The 24,715-nt window shown below is 37.5% G+C and overlaps 1 protein-coding gene across 3 annotated transcripts in view; it reads left to right on the top strand.

Annotated features, from left to right (window-relative positions):
* The window catches only part of LOC149554813 (kinetochore protein SPC24 homolog), a 77,998-nt gene that overhangs the window by 32,969 nt on the left and 20,314 nt on the right, over nt 1–24,715 (top strand). For all 3 annotated transcript variants that reach the window (XM_089828827.1, XM_089828824.1, XM_089828826.1), the window contains 3 exons: nt 11,690–11,931; nt 13,751–13,896; nt 13,985–14,085. In XM_089828827.1, the coding sequence (XP_089684953.1) occupies nt 11,742–11,931; nt 13,751–13,896; nt 13,985–14,085 (437 nt within the window). In that variant the 5' untranslated portion in view covers nt 11,690–11,741. The remainder of the gene's footprint in view (nt 1–11,689; nt 11,932–13,750; nt 13,897–13,984; nt 14,086–24,715) is intronic.

Here is a 24,715-nt window from a genome sequence, read left to right as displayed (position 1 = left end):
TAATAAGGCCTATGGGCAAGTGATAAGTCAGCCAATGTTGGTCAATGTTATGAGTTGACCAAAAATCTTCAATTTTAAGTTTTTTAGTATTCTTGTTTGATTTAGCAATTTTTGGTAGGCATTTGAAGTCATTTGTTTGGAAATATTGCAAAGTTGCAAAAATTGTCAAAAAGTTGTCATGCAACTTTTCTTGCAAACTTGGTAGGTCAATGGTTAGAGTTATATTTTGATCGAGCATGAAGGAATGAATATGTAAGGTCAAGAGGCTTGGCCTATAAATAAATGCTCTTCAACCTAGGAAAGGGTTGGATTTGTTATGTATGGATTTTGTATCAATAAAGCAACTTTTAGTGGGAAAAAATGTGCAGGTAACAAGTACAATTTTGAGATCTCCTTGCAGCATTACAGTATGTACATGTGTTTATGGTGAAAAGTTGTATTTTTGATCCTTTGTAAGAATACTATTTAGTTTGTGTCGAATAGGATTAGTTTGTAGTTGATTTTATTTTATTTCTGTTTGCTAGTTACCCTAATTTGTGCTTAGGGTTCTAATTGAAATGGAGTCTCCTTCCTAATCCCCAGGGTGGAAAACCCTAGTTTTTGGTGTATAAAAGGGGTATAGGATGGAGGTGATTGTCTTACTTTTTGTTTTGCCACCACCCACTTGCTTGGGGTATTCTGACAACATTTGAGCTAAGTGTCTTCATGTGCTTATCATGTAGATAGTCAATAATCATGCTGTAGGAGGCATAAGGAAGGTCATGGGTGCTTGAGGGTTGGTATGCGATAATGTGGAAGGATGCCCTAAGTGTTGATGTAGGTATTTTTGGTGTGGGTTTTAGTTTTGAAGGTCTGTTAACACAAACACTGGTATTAGCCCTATTTAGTCCTAAACTAGGGCTCGAGAGTTAAGGGGTAAGGAGAGTCAACCCAAAACCCATTTGTGGAGTTTGTTAGGTTTTCATATGTCATTAGAGATTCTGTAATTGGTTTGCTGAGTCTTTGGAAGTTTGGTGAATAAAATGGTTGGACAGGGCTACTAGGAGAGAGTCCCTATTAGGCCTCCTAGAGCAACATGCAGTTTTGGCTTAGGAAGAAGCCCAAAACCTATTAGATGGTTGTGAAACTTGGTGAAATGATGGAAAAGAGTATAAAGAGGTGTAGTAAGGTCTGAGATCCTGGAGGGTGCAAGGGACTGACGTGTGGAGAAGATTTGGTTGCCTTTTTTAAGGCTTGAGCATAATTTGAAGATAGAGATGGTATTGGGAGGTGAAGTGGGAATGTTGAGGAAGCCATTCACCACCACTCTAGTCTTGAGTAGGTCCTAAGGAAGGGATTAGGTATTGGTTGAACTTAGGAGAAGTTCAAGGAAGGATATTGGGGATAATCTAGTGATTAACACCCATTACTTGCATCACAGGTGGACAAATTTTCGAGATGGGGGGACAGAGGGGCCTCAATTTGGGGACGACAACATGGAACGTGAGGGGGGGATGGGGTTTATATTGTATATACTATACATATGATACTTAAGATGCTAATTATGAAAAGATGTGTAACAATATAAGACATAAATATTAAGTATAAGTTCATTAAGACCACTATTGCTAGTTTAGTTTTAGACTTTTAGTATTACCATTCACATTGCATTGAATATTGAAAAATGAATCTATCAAATAACTTAAATTAAAATAATTGAAGATTGAAGATTCAAATGGCATCAAATTATGAGTATCATTATCTCATCAATCATTCAATGACATCATAAACTTAATTACATCAAATAACAACAACCATGATATGATCACAATGTTCAATGTTCAATGTTTCAAACTTCAAATGACAAATATGATAATCATAATATCTGTCTCAAGTACAAACTACAAAATCAAAAGACAAAATGTCAAGTACTAAAGACCCAAGGGCCGCCAAAATGCAGTAGAGGCTGCCTAGAGGCCTCTAATCATCCATGTCAACCCAAGGCTCAGACTCAACAAACTCATCGTCTGAACTCTCGGCCTCTTCAAGGGTAAGAGCCGCAAGAGGAATACCAACCAGCTCCGCATCAGAATAATTTGCATCCTTATGAACTTGTGTGGGCTCCTCTGGCTCTACATCCCATCGTGTTGCAGGGCTCTCCTTGTACACGTGTCCTGCCATCTTTAATATGCAAGCCACAATGTACAACCACTAGCTTTTTTGCTTTCTCAGAGGTAAGTCTGTTCCTCTTAAGAGAGTGGATGAAGCTATAAGTAGACCAGTTCCTCTTAGAATCTGAAGAACTAGATACCTAAGATAACATCATAACAATCAAATGACTAGTATGAAAATCAAAAAATTGAAATTGAAATTCATGACTAAAAGGCTAAATTAAAAGTGAAATTGGAATTTGAAAGTGAAATGTAAAAGTTTTAATGTAGGAGAACATGGAACCTGAGATAGGAAACAAATGTCTAGTGTGGTAGTTGTTTATTTGGGTCCATGACAATTCCACCACAAAATAGGATCCTCTTGTGCCAATGTTTTTATGTCGGCCTTCGCTCTAGCTGGATAGCCCCTAAGAGTAGCAAATTTGGTCCACTCAGTGTGAACCTTACCTGTTGTCTCAATGTCAGACATCTTATCAATGCACTTGAAGAATCCTTCGTTCACTTGAAATTTAAATTTTAAAATCAGTAAATTAAAAAGTTATATATTCGTAAGTGCAAATGTATTAAATTCGAAATTAATAATAGATTACTTCATCATCATTCAGTGGTGCAACTCTCCCAAGCCTAGGCATGTGCCTCTTTGGATTCAATGCATAAGAAGCCATATGTAAGGGAGTGTTGAGGCTGTCCCATCTACGCTGAATAATAGGCTGAATATGCTCAGTGTAAAATGCTAGACTCAGGTCCCTCTCTCGCACAATTGCCCTTATCTGGCCAAGCATACCATCAATGCATTCATACACCTCTCCAAGAGTAGTTGCACCCGCATCCCCATATTTAAAGACCAAGAAAACTGGAGTGATGAAAGAGACAATGTATTTTGCATCACTCCAAAATACATCACTCTTTATTATCTCCTTCACCTTCAACCCCTGCTCCGTCTTGGACCCATCCCACCTATTCCACTCATTTGTCATAACCATGAGTTGCAATGGCTCCTGCAACTCAATCATTCTCTCCAAAAGAATGGAGTAGGATGCATATTGGGTCTCAACTGGTTTCAGGAACTCCTTTTTTGCGAAGCTCCTGAAAAGGGCATGTGATGTGTGGTGATTGCAAATAAACATCTCCACATCTCTAGCATCACTCACAACTCCCTTAATCTAGGGAATCTTTCCCATGTCCTTTAGTGCATTGTTTATGGCATTCACACAACATGGAGTCCATCAAATATGTCTGTAAGCTATCTCAACAAGTCTCCCTACATCTCTACACACAGGTCGCACATCTGTCCTTACTTGGACCACATTTTGTGGCCCAACCTCTTCAACAACATCTCAAAGTATGTGAAATTGAAAATCAACATCCTTTCGACGCCCTGAACAATCAATAGCCCTGAGAAAAAATGGCCCCTTTGTGCATGTAATGATGATATTGATGAGTGGATGGTTCCTAATGTCCATCCACCCATCCATGATGATGCTGTAACCATACTCCTCCCAAATAGGCCTCAAGTTCTCCTTCTCTAAAGTAATCTTGGTGTACTATTTATCCAAGATTGTAGTCTACAATTTGTGCTCACTTGGTGGCACAAATGACAGTCCTCCTCCCCTTGTCACCAACTTCATCATCTCCTTCAATAAGGAGATTGAAAGATCCCTGATGGATGCCCTTGCTGATCTGCTGTAGTTTTTAAATTAATAAACTATATCTTCCTATGATTTCTTTGATGGTCTTTGAGAATAGATAGAAGTTGCAGAAGGTTTTTTTTTTTTTTTCGTTTTGTGTTTTTTGATAGTTTTCACAATAGTAATGAATAATGAACAATAAACATGAGAGGAGATTGAAAATAAATAAGAGCATAGAGCCAAATCAGAATTGCTATAAATTGTACTAGGCAGATTTCTGATTTATAAAGCCAAATAATAAATCCAATGCAGTTCCAAGGAGCTTACATCCAACAATGATGCCAAATTGCTGCAAATGGCGGCCCTAAGACTGCAAGGAATCACGTCCCGGCTGAAAGAATCAATCTGCAACACTGAAACCATAAATCTGCAACCTGAATCCACAATAAAGAATGGCGTACTCTATCCCTGATAGCAACGCACACTGTCTAAAGAATCCAATGCCAATAATTGCTGAGGGCTATGTCCCAGCGAATTCAGAACCTGGGGTTTGCGTCCCAGATGAAGAATTGCTCTCTTAGAGCCAATTCACAAAAACAAGTTTTCCAATATGCAAAAGATGATCTTAGAATGAAGCTTCCATCTCCTTATAACCCCGTCTCAATTGCAAATCGAACCCTAAGTGTCTCCAAATGGTGTTGTGTAGTGAAAATGTTATAATTTCTTATTTTAAAGTGGTCATGTTACTAGAAAATGACCTTTTTCCTCATAGATAGAATTCCATTCACTGAAATGCCTTGAGACCAAAGAGAAAGATTTAGAGAATTTTGAGACCTTTCCAATGAGCTATCACACCATAGGATGCGCATCTAGATGAGGCCAAAAAAGCCCTTATTACTCCAAAATGGCTAAAACTTAACCTTATTTAATTTATTTAATCACCAACTTAGGAAATCTTTAAATATATTAAAATATTTCCCAAATGGTCCCAAAAGGCCCAAAATGACCAATTGAACATGAATCTGACCTTGTCACCTGTTTGTGATTGATGCCGAACAAGATGGGTCAACTGGCAGTCCATCCCTAAAATCTAGGGATGCTCCTAAAAAGTAGGAGACAGCCCCAATCAACCAAAATTGAGTCCCAATGACTCTCCCCTACTGTGTGCACCTCTGAGAGAACTGACACTGAACTGGGAGTTCCTCCTAAAAAATAGGAATGCCTCCTAAAAAATAGGAGATGCACTCTAAGTTTCCAAAACATTCGCCGAGGTCTCCAAATGCTTCCTAGACCACTCCTAGTCAATCCCTACAAATTAGGAATCCGTCCTAAATTGTAGGAAACTATTGTCTACTGCTCCAAACTACTTGGGAAGCTCATGCATGACTCTGAAAGCCCTTGGGTTGGTTCCCTCTATGCTCTGTTGGCCTATGGGAACCAGATAATAGATCAACCCTGCTAGAAATGTTGTCACTAAGGAAGGGCAGAAATTGGGGACATGACAGAGACCGTGTCACATGAAGAGGTATGCCATTGACAAAAATAAATCTACCAATGCTCTCATCTTTCAAGCGAGCAATAAATAAATCAGCAATAAGGTTACCTTCAGATGACACCTTTCTTTTCCCCTTGTTGGACTGTGCTTCAGGCATAGCACTAGATGTAGAAGGACGCGAGGCTGCCCCTGCAAATGATGTAGCTGTAGGTCTCTGCTGTGGTCTACCCCTAGAACTAGGAGTAGAATAACGTGGCTGCCCTTGCTCATAAACTTGCTGAAGACTCTAAACCTATTGCCTACCACTCAAAGTGGTAGGTACCTCAACTCCCAAGTCATCTGGAACACCCCAAAGATTGGTGAACTTAATTCTCTAATGCAATTTTTTTGATTTTGTCAAAAACTTGCATGGACACACACCTTTTCCTATCCAATAGAGGAAATGTGCATTCACTCTAGTGATGCTCCCAAACCATTCTGTCTTACAAATGTTACATTTCTACTTCCTCGTACCACCACTTGGAGATGTCTGTGCAGTTATCCTTGTTGCAAACTGTCTGAGAGGAGATTTAGGGTCATAACTACCCCTAGCTCACTTTGCCAAAAGAGTGGAGGGGCAATCTGCAACTGGGGGACTAGGTGGCCAATTATTTGTTGATTCTGAATCTGTTTCTTCATTCTCTTCATCATGCTCAACTTTAGGGTTATAATCTTCTTGGCTGCTATCACTATGAGAATGAGCCTCTAAATCCTTCTCATCATCACTATGATTTGACCCACTTGAGTCATGACTGTGGGAGTTCCTTTTGACATTGGATTTCACAAAATGAAAAATTTTATAAAATAAATACATGCTTTCAGCTTATGCCCTTATTCAAAATCATAATTTGTTGAAGTAAAATTAAAGCAACATAAATTTGGAAATGAAACAAGAAACATTTGAAATCTAGACATGAAATTCAACTAAGAACTAAAAGCTACAAATTGGAAACAAAAAAAATGATCTTGACTTGCACAATAAAAAATAATTAAAAAACCAAGAAAAGCCCTACCTTTTGCTTCACAAATCTCTTAAACAAGCTGAAATTTTTTGCTTCTCCTCTTCTTCTTGCTCCTTACTCCTCTTTGCATTCTACATTCTCTCTTCACTCAAATAATCACCGTACTATGAGTTCCACTCTTTTTCTTGTTGCTGTTGCCAGAATCTAGAAAACCATGAAATGAATAGAAATGAGAAAACATATAGATTTAATGGGGGTTTCAACCTCTAAATGGGCCCCACATGCCCTAGGGTTAGCAACAACAAATAACAAAATATAAAATCCTTTTAAAAGCTTTTTTTTTGTTGCATGTTTTAAAGTGTCGTAAAGGGGGACGATTGGTCGTCCTCTGCTTGGTCGAGGGACGCATCCCTGTCTCGAAGTTCCTAAATGGGGATGCGGGGACATCCCCCTCCTGGCGGCAAGTTGGTGGCGTCGCTGGGGACGTGAGAATGCCATCCCCCTGTCTTGGGTGGGTCCCTATCAGAGGTGCAGCGCCCAAAAACAACGGGGATGTGTCCCCCTTTTACTATGATATTTATGAAAAGACACGACTCTTAATAAAAAAAATTGTATATGTAGAGTTCTAACATTGAGAGATCAGGATTCAGATATGAAGAAATAAAGATCTTTGGACTGTAAAATCTAAAATAAATAATAAAATGGCACGAAACATTACAATATTCATCAACTTTCTCCATCCTTTCTCATCTTTGCTTCTTGACCTTAATGTTTTGAAAGTTTCATATAATTGGATTATTCCACTTGGTTCAATTGAACTTGGATTCAAAGGGATTTCAAGTAAATTATAATTCCTCTTTACTTGTAGGCTTGTCCATTCTCCGTTCTCCATTTTGTTTTTTAGATTCCACTTGCCGCTTGAATTTCAGACTTGTATTTGTATCCTCACTTTGACTTGAAATGCAAGTTATGAAATGATGTTTCCTGTATAATATATCAAATTGAAATGCTTGAACATAGCAAAATTGCAACACGAACGAAAACAATTGAACATTCAACCTAGTAACATAGTACATACCCAATAGTTACATTAAAAAATAGAAATGCAAATAGAAATTCAAGTGCTCATCTTGGCGGCAACATGGTTGTAGAATGGTGCAAGTGGGGTCACGTAGGTATTCCATGTACTCGATGCGGGGACATCGTGGGGACGGGTACTACAAGGTTTTGGGGGGGGGGGGGGGTGTGCGAGTCCTCGGGTTTCACTGAAAATAGCAAAATTGAACACTCTAATCCATGTATCTATTTGCTCTTGTTTGCTAAGATAATGATTCCAAGTGAATTCCTTGCTTAGAAGGTTTATAAAGCTACATTTTTCATGAATCTAACTGCTTTCTATGTCAAAATCACTATCAAAATTTCTTGTCTTTCTGATTGCCTAAAATTTCTGAGTTTAAAGCTCACATTTGTATATTTTTATCCTTTTTGCACTTTGATTTTCTCTCCAAGGAATTCAAGCAAATTTTTTCATTGATTTTAGAGGCAAAATTCTATAGCGGCAAGGTTGAGTTTCCTAGCCCAAAGGGAGGTAGTGGAAATCTAAGGCCCTTCATCCCATAATGGGCATGATGGAGTCGGATTTCAACACCTTCATGTCCACTCATCACTCTTCTTGACATTGAGTGCCCTTTCTCATTCACTTCTAGTTTTCTTGCAAGTTTGCTTCAAATTTCTATCTTATTTCAACAAATTCACTTCAAATTCTTTCCCTTGGTCAACAATTTTTCTTCAATTTGCAAATCTTAATCACAAATTTCCCCATCAGTGATCTCATTTATGTCTGTTATTGGGAAGGTGATCTCATCGGCCTCTTAAATTGGGCTTGACTTAGGAGGAAAAGCTGATTTACAACCCAAATTCCACATGTTTTTGTACAACAAAGTCCATGAAGCTGAAAATCCTTCTCAATTTGATGGCGGAGATTCTTAAGTTTTTGTCCATATGCAGACATAAGGGGGTCAGAAACCCCTCTATGTCCAAGTTTGGACATGAGAGGGTCAGATTTTGACCTCTCCATGTCCACACCTCATGGAAAAGTTTACTTCCCCTTGCAACTTGGTGAATTCCTCTTCTCTTATCATGCCTTATTTCTCATTTCTTCTTCATTTGTGCTTCACTAAAACCTCCAAAACTTCATGTTTTTCTTATCCAGACTCATCTCATAGTTGCATCAAGTTGACTTCTCCTTTGACAATCATCTCAATTCATCTTTTCTTTATCTCAAACCACTAAGTGTTCCTCTCTTTGCCATGCTTTTCCTGATCTCATCTCCAAATTCTTCCAATTGGACTTCTACCAACTCTTGGTGAGGGAAACTTAAACAGTTAAAACTCCATTTTGGGCTATCTAATCATACCTTGGACCTCTAGTTCAACCTTCCTAGGACTTGTCTAAATACTGGATTTCTCACAACTCCACTCTCATCTTCCCAGTCGGCCTGACCCTTAAGTGGGTGATAGTTGTTTAAATTCATCTCACTGCTTGGGAGATTTTGAAATCACTACCAAGGCCAACTAAGACATGCTTGTCTACGCAGCTCCAAGAACGTGCCATTTATTGTAATTAGTAATTAATGACTTATTATATTCATGTATTACAATTATTAATTAATTAATAATTGCAATCTATGGTACACTACTGCTAAAGCAAGGAGAGGGTGTCCCCATATACAATGGGGCGATGGTGTGAAAAAAGTCACAACAAGACCCTTGGAAGGATTTGCCAAGTGTATTAGTATTTAATGTCAAGGACCTATTAATGGTCCCTCGGCCTTGAATAATAGGGCCTTGAATTTGGTTCAAGGGTGTCAATTAAGTGAGGGTTCTTTCAATCTTCTTGTGAAAAAGAATGATAATTGGCTCTCTGACATATCAAACAACACTATTGTAATCCTGAAAAATTTCTACATATGAATGGGCTTAGCCTTGAAGTTGTAACTAAGCCAACTCTCTAAAGTGCTCCTTTGGGTCTTTTCTATAAAAAATCTTGATCAGCCTCTTGCAAAACTACTTGTAGGTAGTCATGAGGTTTTGCCCTTGAATTACTAGTGTGTGATATGGCCAGTCATGTGCAATCCTCTTCAAGTGAAGGATCACGAATTCGATTACTACGCTGTTGTACATAAGGCTCAGTGAGGAGTGAGTGTTCAGTTTTACGATCCAAGTTTGGGCTGGGGTTTTATTGGATTGACTGATTGATGGGATTGTCAATATTTCTAACCTACCTTGGAAATCTTTTGCAAGGCCTGTTTGTGATGAATTTAAATCTGTTCTTGGTTCTGGTTGCTGACTCAAGCATACGAAAATTCATGAAAGGAATATTTATCCTCTTTGCCCCACATATTGTGTGAAGAGTAAGGTTGGACGGGTACGTGTACCTAGATCCCCGGTATGCGTACCACGTCCTGGTATGTGTATCCTGTACAGGATACTTGCTTGGGTACATACCCTGCAGCTAGAAATACCATATCAGCTCACAAAATTTTGCCTTTTTCAAGAGGTTAAAAAACTGCATGTAGATTAAGATATGTGATTTTTGTTTCAGTTTTTCATTTGCATATGAGCTTGCTGTTTACCAAGATTAATTCAATATGTAAGCAGTTTGAAACTTTGATACAATATTGATTGACAGTAAACTGTTAATTTTTTCCTGGTTTATACTGTTGAAGTTAGAACTAGAAGTTTGTCATTTGCAATATGTTGTTATATGATTTATGATCTTCTTGTTCATATCTAAAGTTTGCCTTCTTTTTGATGCATCTAAAGTTTAAACATTCAGCATATAATGACTCATGATTCATATTTTAAGATTTCTTGTTTTTAAAACTCATTTCATGACTCATATTTTCAAATTTTCTATAAAATATCAAATTATTAAAATAAAATAAATAGGCATACTCATGTACCCCCGTCACCGGTTTTGAAAAATAGCCGTACCTATACCCATGCCCAAAGCACCCCGTACCCGTGCAACCTTGGTGAAGAACATCGAGATCCTCCTCCTGTTGAATGTCTGTATCTTTGTCTTGCAACAATACTTCCTTATAAAAGAATGTGACTCCTGGTGATGCTGTATGATAACTTGTTTTGTTGGGGTGTTCCTAGTTTATTGCTGAAGATAATGGCTCTTGTTGTGCACCATTTCCCAGAGACAAAGTATCCTGATTTGTGTCCTTGGTTTTCTTTCTTTGCATCCTCTGAATGGAGGTTTTGATAAGCTTTTGCTGCCCATCCTTTAATGATTTCATCACCTCTTAAATTCCTGTTGTTTGTCGTCATGACATTTTCCCCCCCTGTTCCGTATGCTGATGCGTCCTTTTCTGTCACTTTCTAACATGTGGTACAGATGTCTAATTGTTTTGATTTGTGTTTGTTTATATATATGTATATATATTCATGTTTTCATTGATTGGCAAGATCAAAGCACCAATACCCCGATAATAATCTCATATATAACACAGAAAATATACCTAGAATTTGAACAACAACAATACATTGTGATTTCTTTTTTCCCCTAATATAAATATATAAATTCAATACAAATAAATATGAATCATAGGCTACTTACTGGTTGTACCCATTTTACACCTTGAAGCTTCCAATCTCTGTGAAGATGCCAATTGAATGCCTGCAGATCTCAACCCCTTGTTCTACCGTTCCATTGCCCTGCAGTAATGCTAGTTGCTGAGGGTTTTTGTCCCAGGCGCAAATTACTGTAGCTGTGTTGCTTTCCTAATAAAATTTTCAGTTTGTAATTTCCACCATCACTTTTCCTTCCTCTCCAGCACTTCTATGCTTTCCAACATATGTGATCCTCAGACAGTGGAATTAAATTTTCCACATTCAGCGGAGTCCATCTGACAAACAACACTCTACAATTTCTGGCAACAAATTGGCCAAACACTTTCTCATTTCCTGATGAAGACTACAGGTGTCTCCAGCTGTGGGATTAAACAAATGCAGCATCCTTTATTTTAAATGGCAACTAGTTAACTGACATACTAACCTGCTTCAACAAGAAGATTCAGTTTACAACCTCTAACTGAAAAGATTATATTGTCGTAATTTCTGACAAGGTTGCAGTCAAAAACTCCGCCCTGGTTAGCTGCCAACCAATTCAGCATTTGTAGATCAAAAAAGGGGACATCACAAAAAGTTTCCTTTTGATATTTGCTTTCTTGAATGTATGAGATTAGGATAGACCAGACTGAAGGTTACTTGTATTCTGTGATGTTGCATAACAATTACCTTATAGAAACCATTTTTGAGATATTATATATATTTGAGGGTCATTGAAGAGTTTTCAGCAGTTAGTGCTATATATGCTACTTAGATGACTTGAATATACATCCCGCAGGTGTGACACCCTGATTTCACTCCGTAAGGCAACTTTCTTCAGAATACCCTCCATGGACTCTATCAAACCTGATGCTGTGCAGAGTCTAGACATAGAGGGTATACTGTTGCTCGGCAATGACCTCTGCCATGTTCTTGAAACTGCTAGAGATTTTTCCGTGTTAGATGAAGTAGAAGAAGAAATAAGTGGGTGCAAATCTGCTGTTGAGAAGGATTTGTCAGAAATCCAAATGATCTTGGAAGGTAATTAGCATGCATTACTTTATTTGATCATTTGTTTTCGAGTGCATGTTTTGGGATTTTTTTTTTCCTTACAGGGAAGTGTTTGGAATAAGTTCAATTGTCATTGGAACTTTTTGCTGGTTGATTTGGTGTTTCGTTTCATACACTTGGCTTCTATTTTCCTAGGTTTTGGAATTGCTTCTAATACATATGGGACAAATGATTTTAGTGAGTTTCAATTAGGTGGCTGTGTTTAATGTAGCTTTCAAAATGATCTTTAGTTTCTTTTCCTTAGAATTTCTGATCTCTTGTGGTGTTTCTGTAATCACAAATGTATTGGCAGATCTTTCCTTTTTCCAGTTCTATATATTGGCTTACATTTTTTATTTATTGGTAATAATCTATATTTTATTAATAATAAAGTCTGCTTTACATATCAACAGTGTCAAATACTTTCTGAACAAGTGCACTTATAGCATTCAATCTACTCCCAGTCTTCTGAGAAAGTTACCAGATTACTATTCCTACATACATTGCTCTGAACAGAAATTACATGTCTACATGTACAAAAAGGTCCATAAGAACAAAATTTGGACCAAGCTAAACTGATATGTCAAAAATTTCATCCCAAGACCCCTAACATCAAGATATTCAGACACCCGTTCCTGCAAACAGAAACCCCTTACACAAATCCTCCTTCCTCTGTTGGCTGTGCCCGCAACCTCTTAGACTTATTGATCTCTGCCGCCAGTGTTGACCCTTCTGGAACAAACATCCCCTCCTTTGCCTTCCGCTTTTGAGATGCTTTTGGTACTGTTTGTGTCCCCATCACTTTCCTCACAGTCCGCTTCCCCATTGCCCTTCTTATGGATCCTCTCTGCCTCCTGCTCTTTTCCTCTTACAAATTCCTTCAACAGAAACCATGCATGCCGTGCCTCTGCAATGTGCTTCTCCTTCAGCATCGACATTCTCCACACCAAGAATGGTTGGAAGGTGTCAGTTGAGTGAATAAGATGGTGCCAACCCTCCTCAGTCAACTCAAAAACCAACCCCTGGCTCTGCATAGTAAAGCATTGGAACACACCCTCCCATCCGTTCAGCTTTGACGATTGCCCTCATAACACAGTGTCTCCTCCCTTATCTTCAATTGCAGTGCCCATGCCATAACAGCTGAAGAGATATCCATGTTCACCCTATGCCAATAATCAGCTTCCATATGTTCTTTATCCAATAATGCCTCTACAATCTGCAGAAATTTGGTCTCTTGATACCAAAAAATGTCTTTAATTCTTCGACGCAAGACAGTTACACAGAAAGGCTTCTGAACTCTCAGCGTCTTGAGAGAGAACTCCATTTTGCCCTAAATCCCAGCTCTCCAGTTTCTTCTCTCAAGCAAATGAATTTTGGCAATTAATGCTTCTCTTGTGTGCCTCCAGATTGTTCTGCCTCCGTATACACCATTTACTGGCCTCGGAAGTCTCATGTTCTTCACACACTTGGCTTCTCATCACTCCACTTTCTTCCACCTGCTACCTCATTAATACACACATCATTTATAGAACATCATAGAGGGAAGAATAATGACCTCATACCAGCATGGGGAAAATTTGAATTCAAATTTGACTCCTGGGTGTTCTTGCTAACTAGTCTTTTACGACAAATTTTGAAGGCTATATTCAATCCCTTTTCTAATTCCTCTCACCTGCAATCACACCAATCATTTGACCATTTACCCTCTATAGCTCTGAAATCTTCTACCACACTGGCTTACAGTTTTACAGTTTACTGACATGCTGTTTTTGCCATTTTATTGCTAATTCAATCAACATCATGACTGCAGAAATTCAGGCCAATGTACTTGTACATGAGAGGAAAGTGAAGGCTACAGAGAAGGAGGGAGTTTTGGCAGATGAGAAATTGCAAGCCTTACACACTGAATTGGAAAGAGAGCTGCAATATGAGCATCAATTTATGCAAGAGCTTAGATAAGTTTTGTAAACCTAAGGTACGAAAAACCTTTCTGAAGGTGTTTAATCTTAGCACAGTTTAATTCTAACACAATTGATCTCTCACAGTCATTGAAGATGAGATGGATAGGTTGGAAGTAGAGCGATCTCGCATAGAAAGCATCAAGAAAACAGTGAACAATGCCAGAAAAGAAGAAATACAAGCACAGTAAGACTGTTGTTTCACTTTCCAAGTTTCTATCACAAGTATTATGACAACGATGAAATATTTGAATGATTCTTTTGATCACAATGCTTTTTCAGCTTGCACCTAAAATGACATTGCCTTTCTAAATTTCTTCATGATTTTAGAGGATGACAATTCTCAGAATTCTTAGTATTTAAGAAACAGAAAAGAGGATTACTATGCTTTTTTTATTTGGCTGAGGAAGTAAAAAATTATGAACTATTTAATTGCTGGAGTTTTACTGTAGACACACTGATCTTTTCTCTATAACCAGCTTGATGTCACAAAAATGGTGTTTGAGGGGAATTCATCCTCAAGGAGTCAGTGCTCATCAACATTGTATTTCGGTTGAATGGGGCATATCAGTGTTTTTATATTTGTGATGAGGCTAGTAATGTCTGCATTTTCATAAGTCTTGTATTGCTTTCATGCCTAAATTAGCAGATCCTGTCTATCAACTAGGTTGCATTTGCACAGATTCCATGAGATAGCTATACTTCATTTTTGGAATAATTCTGTGGTAAAATAAACTAGCATGCTTATGTTTAGAATAATTTATATAAAAGATGTTGATAGGTATCATTATCAAGGTGCCTATTTTTGATTGAACTTGTGATTTAGGCAGAATAGGCATTCAAAGAATGATAGCTTTCGGCATCTAATAGATGTTTCTGTAGATAGGCATGACAGTAATGTCCTACTCATTGATGAAGCCTACTTAGAACGTATCTCTGGAGAAAAAACATTATTCTGAAAGTTACATTGTTCTAGTCATTCAGAGTTTCAAGAAGATACTATATTGTATTCGGAAAGTTGTCAAGAAGGTATCTTGCACATTTATATATCTCATATCTTAATTATGCCTTACTGCCCTGACCACAATCTTGAAAAAAATAGATAAAGGCAACCAACAGATAACCCAAGGGACCATGGTTGAGTTCATAGTGTTAATATTAGAAGGTTAATTGTGATAGGGTTGCCATTTTTAGTCTAGTTCCAAGCATAGGTTGAGAACATGCTGAGTTGATTTTCCCAGAACTTGCTTGCCAAGTCCTGGTAAGTCTAGTTGAATCTTGGGCAAAAACTTGTTGTCTCAGGCTTGAACTCGTTAGACTTGTGCTTGGACTGGGCTATGCAGGAATAAAAGGGCAATGGGCCAAAAAAAGTGGAAAAAACAGATCAATCAAGTCATAATTTTGCTGTATAGATGCAGTTTTTTAAAATTCTTGCTTCATCTTTTCAGCCAACCAAAAACAAATTGTTCCCTTGCATACCCTCAATCATTGGGGTTTTCTCAACTCCAACACCTTGTGCAGCTTATTAGTGCTGCCCCTCAAATCCATTAGGGTCTGCACTCCCAAATCTTTACTAGTTATTGGGGTCACCTCATATTAAAACAATTGATGATGATGAGGGTGTCTGGGAGGGTACTAGGATCGAGAACTTAGACATCACATTTTATCACTACCATAATGTCATACTTCAATGATGAAGTATCATACTATCAATATCAAAGATTCAAATGCGCTTATTAGAATCTCTCAAGTTTTCACTAGATTAGGGAAGAGGAAGATGTAAAATGTTGTAATATGCATTTATTTTTGTTGTCCTCAATTTTGACATCTCACAAAATTGGGGCAACTTTACGTAATTTTCTCATGGATTCATAGGTGTATCCTCAATGTTTTGAATGTATTGGATGATGTGTCGTGAGGGCAATTCGTCATCCTTGAATTGTTCTTTATTTAGCTTTTTTCATGCATCCTTTTTGAGGGTCCGTCAAGTCAATCACCTCGTTGCTTGTTAGGAGGAGTTTTACTTCTTTGACTGCAAGCACTTGATTTTTTGGCAACTTTCAATTTTTTTCTTTGTTTTGAGCTATCTTAGGTCTCAATCGAAGTTGTCTAGCTCAAGTTATTAAGGTTTTAAGCATGCTGTAGGTGGGGTTTTTTGGTTTGATTGCATGTCTTTATTAAAAATCCTTTATATAGTGGGCTTTTTTGTAATGTCCCCTTTTTCTGGGACATTATAATTTAGTGTTGTTGGCTCACTTCGCCTAGGTTTCGGGGGGCAAGAAAGTTCTTTACGGGGTTCAGTTCGAGATTTGGCCTAGACATTTCCAGTTTTAGACCCATCAGAGCAGTTTTGGCAGGTGGTCCGGATGCCTACTATTGTTAGTAAGTAAACTGAGCTCAGTATTCTTGATATCTCAGTGTTGGTTTGGAAACATCTCTCCGAGAGCTTTCCAACGAGCTAGTGCACATGCTTATCTGAGTTCATTTGGTCAGTTATTTTAGTGATTGACAATTATATGGTTTACTAGCTAAGTGACTTTTAAAGTTCATTTGACTTGTCACTTTATTTTAAAAAGGTACTATGTTCACTTAAGTGACTAAAGGACAAAAAGGTGCTTTATCCCACATTGCTTAAAAGAGCGTGCATCACATTGGGAAAAGTGATAAAGGTACAACAGACTCCATTTGGGATGATATGAAGATTATAATATTCAAAACAAATATTAATCTGAGAGCTGGAAACAATTAATGGTTATCTCTTCGAGGATGCAAACCCTTGAAGAAGCTTTTGGAGGTTGGACACAAACCTGGTCTTCTTACAGGTTTTATCCACATTTGCCAATCTGACTGTTTTTACTGTTTATAAGATTGGATCATTTGGATAGTTGCATGTTATTGTATTGTTGTTGTATAATACAATAACGCATTTGATGGTTATGTGAGTTAAGTCCTGGTTTATATATGTACTTTCTGAATATTGGAGGAATAAAACAAGCTTTTTTGAGTTTTCTTATTTGTAAATCTGCTGGTTAGAAATCAATTTAAGTTCTGGAATTTATATTGAATATTGATTTTTTGTTCGGGTTTGAATCTGCACTTTTATATCATGGGTTTTCGGTATAATATCCGGAAAGGGATATTACATTTTTATTGATAATCACACAAAATAAAAATGTCATTTATATGCAAAGTAGGTTTAAAACCGCATTTTCAAATTTCACATTATTCTAAGAAAAATTTGAATAAAACTTATAATGTTTTAATGCAAAGGTGGGTTTTTCTAGTCTCTTTGCATACTATATCATTAAAACTATAGTTACATATAAATATAATATTATGATACACTTTCAATGCAATTAAGTGGGGTTCTTTTAGAACTCCACTATCAATATACTCTAAGTCCCAAATGTATAGAGGCGGGCTTTTAAAATGTAAATACACATATTAAGTTAAAAATATATGCAAAAACATATAACTTACCATGTGTAAGTGGGGTTTTAGGATGTGTTTGTATTTAAGAAGGCTGCTATTATAAACTTTAAAACTTGAATTCTTTATAGTGGCAAAGTCCAATCCTTTTACACATGTTTACCTATAAGAAGCCCATTTTTACTAACTTTAAGTTAAAGACAAGGTGGCAATTTTTGGCTCATTTGCATGTGGTTTTTGATTTAAAAAGCCCGCCTTTATTGACTTTAAGAGCAATGCGTTGGTTTTCTCCTCATTTACATATTGCCTTGACATGTAATCTCATTCAAAAAGGTTGTTATTATGCATTTATGTATGTGTTTTTTCCTATTAAGAGCTGGGTGGTGATTTTGAGTGCATATGCACATGCAAACTCTTTCAAAAATCTTGACATTATGCATTCTATACTTGTGTTTTTGACATAAAGACTTGGTGGGCTATTTTTGGCCCTAATGCATGTGTTTTGAATGAGTTTTATATCTCCAAAGGGCTGGTTAGAGCTGGGCAGCGCTTTCCAGCCCATTTGCATATGATTTTTATGTACATATTGTCTTGACATGTAATCTCATTCAAAAAACCTATTATTATGCATTTATAGTTATACATGTGTTTTTGCCTATTAAGAGCTGGCTGGCGATTTTGAGTGCATATGCACATGCAAACTCTTTCAAAAAACCCGACATTATGCATTCTACACTTGTGTTTTTGACATAAAGAATTGGTGGGCAATTTTCGGCCCTAATGCTCGTGTTTTGAATGAGTTTTATATCTCCAAAGGGCTGGTTAGAGCTGGGCAGCGATTTCCAGCCCATTTGCATATCATTTTTATGTACATATTGTCTTGACATGTAATCTCATTCAAAAAGTTCGTTATTATGCATTTATAGTTATACATGAGTTTTTGCCTATTAAGAGCTGGTGGCAATTTTGAGTGCATATGCACTTGAAAGCTCTTTCAAAAAACTCGACATTATGCATTCTACACTTGCATTTTTAACATAAAAACTTGGGCGGTGATTTTTGGCCCTATTGCATGTGTTTTGAATGCGTTTACATCCAAAAGGCTGGTTAGAACTGGGCAGCCATTTCGAGCCCATTTGTATATCATTTTTATGTGCAAACAATATTGGAAAGCCCATTTTTATCCATTCAAGCTGTGTTTTGCTTCTCCAAGCTAGGGTGTCGGTTTTGAAGGCTTTTACACGTGCTTACCACTTTGAAAAGCACGCTTTCATGCATGCTTTCAACCAAATAGACCCGGGCGGCCATTCTTGGAGCCAATGCATGTGTTTTTAACATCAAAAAACATGTTTCTTGCTTGGCGTCCATTTGGAGGTTGAAATCATATGCTTTAGGATTTTAAAATCCAGTTTTTACTTACTCTTCCAAGCGTTTTACTCTCTCTCTATTATTGGTGAAGATTTTCCATGCATTTGCATGTTTTCAAGCACATGCAAGCACTCAAAAACAACCCCGACCAAAGGCCTTTCTTGCTAAAAAATAGCTCATTGAGGGAAGATTTATGCATTTAATCCCAACCTTTTGCATCAAGGGAGGATTCTAAGGTAAGATTCTTCATTTCTATCTTATTCCTCATCCATTTCAAGTAGCATTTAATGCTTTAGGCACCGTTTTTGGTTGCCATTACACATGGTTTTGATTTGGTCAATATACTGCTATACTTGTTCATTTTGTTTCTCTATCATTGAACATTTGGCAAGCAACAAATCTGGACTCCAAAATGCATTCATTTCAAAAAGATTGAGTCAAGATTCAAAGTCTATATAATCCTCTTGTTGCAATCTTTTAACTTATATCATTTGTTGTTGTTGATGGTTACAAATCTTTCATTTCATTTTTCGATTTTCATATGTTTTAGTTTATGTATTGTCACTTCTGTCTTCAGTCTCAATTTCTGTAAGTTGCATATGCAAGTACCTATTCTTGCTTGCATATGCCGTCGGGATTAAAAACCCCATTCTATGATGGAGTATACAAGAAAAGCATGCTCTTTGTCACACCATGCAAATGCATTTCATGAACCCACTTTCATGCATTCCATGTTCCTTATTTGTACTTATTCGATTGTTGCCACATAACTTAAACTTCATGTTGGTAGTTTTCCCGTTCATTTATAATGGAAATCCAAACTTCATTATAAGTAGACGCCATGCCATAGATCTTTCATGCATTCTTCCATTAATAAAGCATGCTGTCCACTCATTTGCAATGTTCCCAGAAAGTCCTATTTTTGAGTTTTTCCCTCATTTGAAGAGCTGGTTTTGCATAAAAATCTTCTCCCTTTGTTGCTCAAAGGCCTTCTAATCATATCCACCATACATAACTCTAGATAGGCGAAGAAGAAAGAGGGAAATGAAGCAGGAATGATCACATAATGAAGCCCACAAGGAGGTGAAAGAATGATCACATGCATATAATGCTTTCAACACAAAAATGGTCAATGAACACTCAACAAGACAATCAAGGATTGATATTCATATTCAAATTCAAAATGCTATCACCAAATTCAAATACTTCAAACTTCGAGCATTCCGTAGCAACACACAAACCAGAAAAGGATGGTGAAATAGGGGTTGTGTATCAATGTACACTTGGAATATTTTCATCATGTATTTTTAATTTGTATTTGACAGATAAAATGTTTTGTAAAAACAAAATGTAATTGCATGTGATAGTATCACGTGCAAAGCTGTAACATGTAATCATGTTGCAAGCACTTTAAGTCTTGTAGCATAGAACAAGTCAAAGTTAGATAGTTAGTTAGAGAATAAAGTCGAGGTGGTTAAGGGTTTTCCCCTTCTTCCTCCACTTTTCACTCCACTCTTTTTCTATATAAAGAAGGGAGCTCATTGTAAATAATCATCTTTTGGCAAGGTAATTTTTTTTTGCGAGTTTGTATACACACTTTAAGGGCCTGTTTGGTTGCTGGAATACAATCAGAATAGGAATAGAAAATTAGAATTCATTTTTAATTCTCTGTTTGGTGTGCCAAATTGGAATTGGGAATAGGAATACCTATTCCCATTTTGCCCCAAAAAGAGCATTTGTCCATTCTCCAAAATACTTGTAATTGGAATTGCTATTCCCATTCCCATTTTGATTTTTTTTGCTATGCTCCATGGGGACACGTCCCCTGGGTTTGTACCCTCGTACCCATACCAGGTATGAAACAGGGATGCGGGTAATGATTTTGGCCGTACCCTGCGACTTCTCGGTTGGAGTGAAAAGGGGACCGTCCTTGAAACTCCCAAAAAAATTTGCTTCGAAATGGGGGTACGGATTTTCGTACCGGGGACACCGTTCCCGTCCCTCGCCTGTACCCTTTGGCCCATGCTGTACCTGATTTTCCAGCTGGCTGCGGGTGACTTAAGAGTTAAAAAAGAAAGTTTTTTTTAATCTTTTCTATTCCGCTCGGGGCCCACATGGATGTTAGAAGTTTCTAAACTAGGGGAACCCTAATGTGTCTTCTTAAATAGTTAAAGTTGGAGTTCATTGCTCATTTGGAGTTGTTTGCAAGTTGGGAAGAGGAAGAGGAAAATAGCAACAACAAAAGAGGAGTGTGTTTTGGAGGTGCAAGAGGAGGTTTTGCCTTCATTTCTACTTCATTCCAGGTATGTTTTTTATTTTCTTTTTGTTTGATTCAAACTTCATTGTTGTTTGTTGTCATTTTTCAATTTTTTCAATGACATAGAGAGGGCATGTTGAATGGAATATTGAAATGTTTTTTTTCTATAACTTGCATTAGTATACTATAAATCATTGTAAAATCCAAAGGCAAAAACATGAGCAGCAGTGAGAGTGAGGGAAGTAGTGATAGCATGGAAGTTGCCATGCAAGAAACTCAAGTGTCACATTTAGAAAGACCAAGAAAAAGACCTCGGGTAGCCATGGATGATGACATTGATGAGCCTAATGCAGATGTCCCTATGGAAGATGCAATGTGTAATCCATTTGAGTGCCCTTCCAAAGCCCTAAAACAATATGCCAAAGGCCCATTCAACCCTAAGAAACCTCTCCTACAATTTGCCACAAAAGTAGACAAAAATAAGAAGAAAAATTCGGGGGGTAGTAGGGAATGGGAGTGTCATATATGTAAGAAGCATTATTTTGGAAGCTACACAAGAGTGTATTGCCATCTTTTATGGATAGGTGGGCAAGGGGTGAAAGGTTGCAAAAAAATTACAGATGAAGAAAAACTTGAGGCCAATAGGTTGTATGTGGAGGGGGAGTTATTGAAATCCGGGGGTCTTATGAGTAGCACATCTACACCTTCATTGACTCCCACTAGCATTGCTAGTAAAGGGAAGAAAAGGCCAAGACTAAGATAGATACCAATGTGGCTGATTTATTTAACATACCAGCAAAAGAGAGAGCTAAAGAGTCCATTGGCAGATTTTTTGTTGCTCGTGGCATACCATACCATGTTTCTCGTTCCTCATTCTATAAACAAATGTGCAAGGATATTTATGTTGCTGGTCCCTCATTTATATCACTAGGAGAGACTAAATTACGCACCACTATCCTTGACAAAGAGTACTCAAAAGTAAATATTTTGCTGGAGGATATGAGACAAACATGGATGACTGATGGATGTTCTATCATCATGGATGGTTGGACCGATATCAAACATCGACCACTCATCAATCTTATTGTTACTAGTACAGTAGTGGCCTATTTTCTTAGAGCCATTGATTGTTCGGGAAAAAAAAAGGATGCATCCTTCCAATTTTAGATTTTGAAGGATGCTATAGAAGAGGTAGGGGCTTCAAATGTTGTGCAAGTAGTCACTGATTTAGCCCGGGTGTGTAAATCAGCTGAATTGATAGTAGAGAGCACCTATAGACACATTTTTTGGACCCCATGTTGTGTACATGCATTGAATAACACCTTGGAGGACTTTGGGAAAATTGATTGGATAAAGACTATGGTGTTTGAGGCTAGAGACATGCAAATGTTTATTTGCAATCATCACACATCTCTTGCATTATTTAGGACATTTTCCAAAAAAGAATTCCTCAAGCCTGTGGAGACTCGATATGCTACCTACTTCATTTTGTTGGAGAGGATGCTTGAGGTCCAAGAGGCCTTACAATCCATGGTGGTCAATGTAGAGTGGAATAGATGGCATGAATCAAGCACCTCAGATGGAAGACTTGCCAGACGAAGAATCTTGGATGAGAATTGGTGGACCGCAATGAGGTAAGAAACTAAAATAATTGACATCATAATTGTTATTGCTGATTTAATAAAAACATTTCTGATTTAAGCACTTGCTGATTTTTTTTAACATATGATGTTTCTCACTTGTAATTTTCTTTCATTTGCAGATACATTTGCTCCTTCATTGACCTTATTGTGTAGGTAATTAGATATGCTGATACTGACTCTCCTAGCCTTGGAGAGATTTATGAGACCTTTGATAGCATGCTTGGGCAGATCAAGCAAGCTGTTAAAGATAAGGAACCTACTCTGGAGTTCTATGAGGAGCATCTTAAGCCCATTGTAACGAAAAGGTGAAACACTATGAACACCCCACTTCATATGGCAGCCTATGCAATCAATTCAAAATGGTATGCACCAAGGCCTGGGAGAGTGCCTCCATCTAGTGATGAGGAGGTGAGGTTAATTTATGTTAAAGAATTTTGATTTTATTTTTATAGTTTGTTTTTTAAAATTTTTATTTTATTTGTAAAGTTTATAAACTCTAAGTTCTAACTTCTCACTTCTTAATTTTTGTTTGTTCAATATAAGTGAAGGAGGGCTTCTTCAAAGCCCTTTCAAAAATGTATAATGCAGAGTATGCTGCAAAAATTCGAGGGCAATGGCTTGACTTTGCTAGTCTTCGTGGGCCAACATTTGGTAGACCAGATGCAGGGACTTATAGAGCTACATTAGCTCAAAAGGACCCGATTGGATGGTGGACATGGCATGGTAGAGACGCACCTGAGCTGAAAGGCCTTGCCATCCGTATTCTCTAACAGGTTGCGAGTTCCTCTATTGCAAAGAGGAATTGGTCTACATATAGCTTCATTCAATCAGTCGAGAGGAACAACCTTATTTCTAGACGATTGGAGAAGCTTGCGGCTGTTCATAGTGTATTGCGACTATAGGAGCGACAAAGTCTTGAGTATCGACAGACTCTAGCACTACGTTGGGATGTTAATCCTGAGGATGCATTGCAGATTGATGAGGATAACACACCCCTAGGGCTGCTTGGTGTTCCATTGGATGAGGACTCTCTGCCTACCCCTACTAGTGATTCAGAGGAAGAGACTGATGATGATCTTGATTTAGATAGAGATTTAGATTCCTAGAGGACAGCCATATATTTGGCTTTCTGCTTTGCAGATACTCAGATACATTATTGCTTTTGATTATTATGGAGTTGGACATCTCATTTACACTTCTAGTATTTACTTTCATTATGTCATTTTGATTTCATGCACGATGATGATAGGTTGATACTTGGAGCCTTTGGGCATTTTTGCTAATTGTATGTGATATTTGGATATATCATATTATTATATCATCATATCATATTCTCATTTTGATTTTAATCTTGATAGTTTTCAATTTCCATGTATTCTATGGTGAATGGTTTATCAATGTTATCATTGTTATGATATGCATATTTGAAATATATCTCTAAAGAAGTCTAATTCTCCATATATAAAAAATTTAAAATCCCCATATTTTATAGCCGTCCCTTGAGGTCTCGTCCTTTAAATTTTGGCTTTGACCCGTACCCATATTGGAAACACGTTCCCGTCCCCTAAAATGTCCCTGTCTCGAAAACTCCGTGAAGCATAGATTTTTTTATATTTGAAAATGTTTTCAGATCCGCTTCATTATAACTTTTTGTTGGAGCTCCCTAAAATGAAAAATCATGGCCATTTTCAAATTGATGGCACTGAAAAAATATATATATTCCTCGGATTCTACTTACGGAAGACCAGCGCACAGTGGCCAACGAATCGCTTAGCAATGCAATTCGATCGCTTGATGTGGGGATTTGGATTCACCCGCTTTACTAGTTTTTGGTTTAGATTCTTTACTGGTTTTTGCGTGTGAGAAGATGAAACCTTCTATAAATTATGTTTTTTCTTTTTCATTCATAAAGTTTGATGGGGTTTGAACCTTCAATCTTCAATTCAAGTTTGTGCAACCAAACAAGAGATAAATGGGATTGGATTGTAATTTCCTATTCTCATCCCCCATTTCCATTCTCATTCAAATTTTCTCTTTTGATTCCCAATTCTTGTGCCTGCAACCAAACGGGCCCCAAGAGTTTGAGCTTAGATGTAAATCTAAATTGCTTTCAATAAAAG

The sequence above is a fragment of the Cupressus sempervirens genome, chromosome 5, assembly GCF_028749045.1.
Source record: "Cupressus sempervirens isolate cs-2001-9-10 chromosome 5, ASM2874904v1, whole genome shotgun sequence".
NCBI lineage: Eukaryota > Viridiplantae > Streptophyta > Pinopsida > Cupressales > Cupressaceae > Cupressus > Cupressus sempervirens.
Note: the sequence above shows the minus strand (reverse complement) of the source record. Positions and strands in the feature narration are given on the sequence as shown.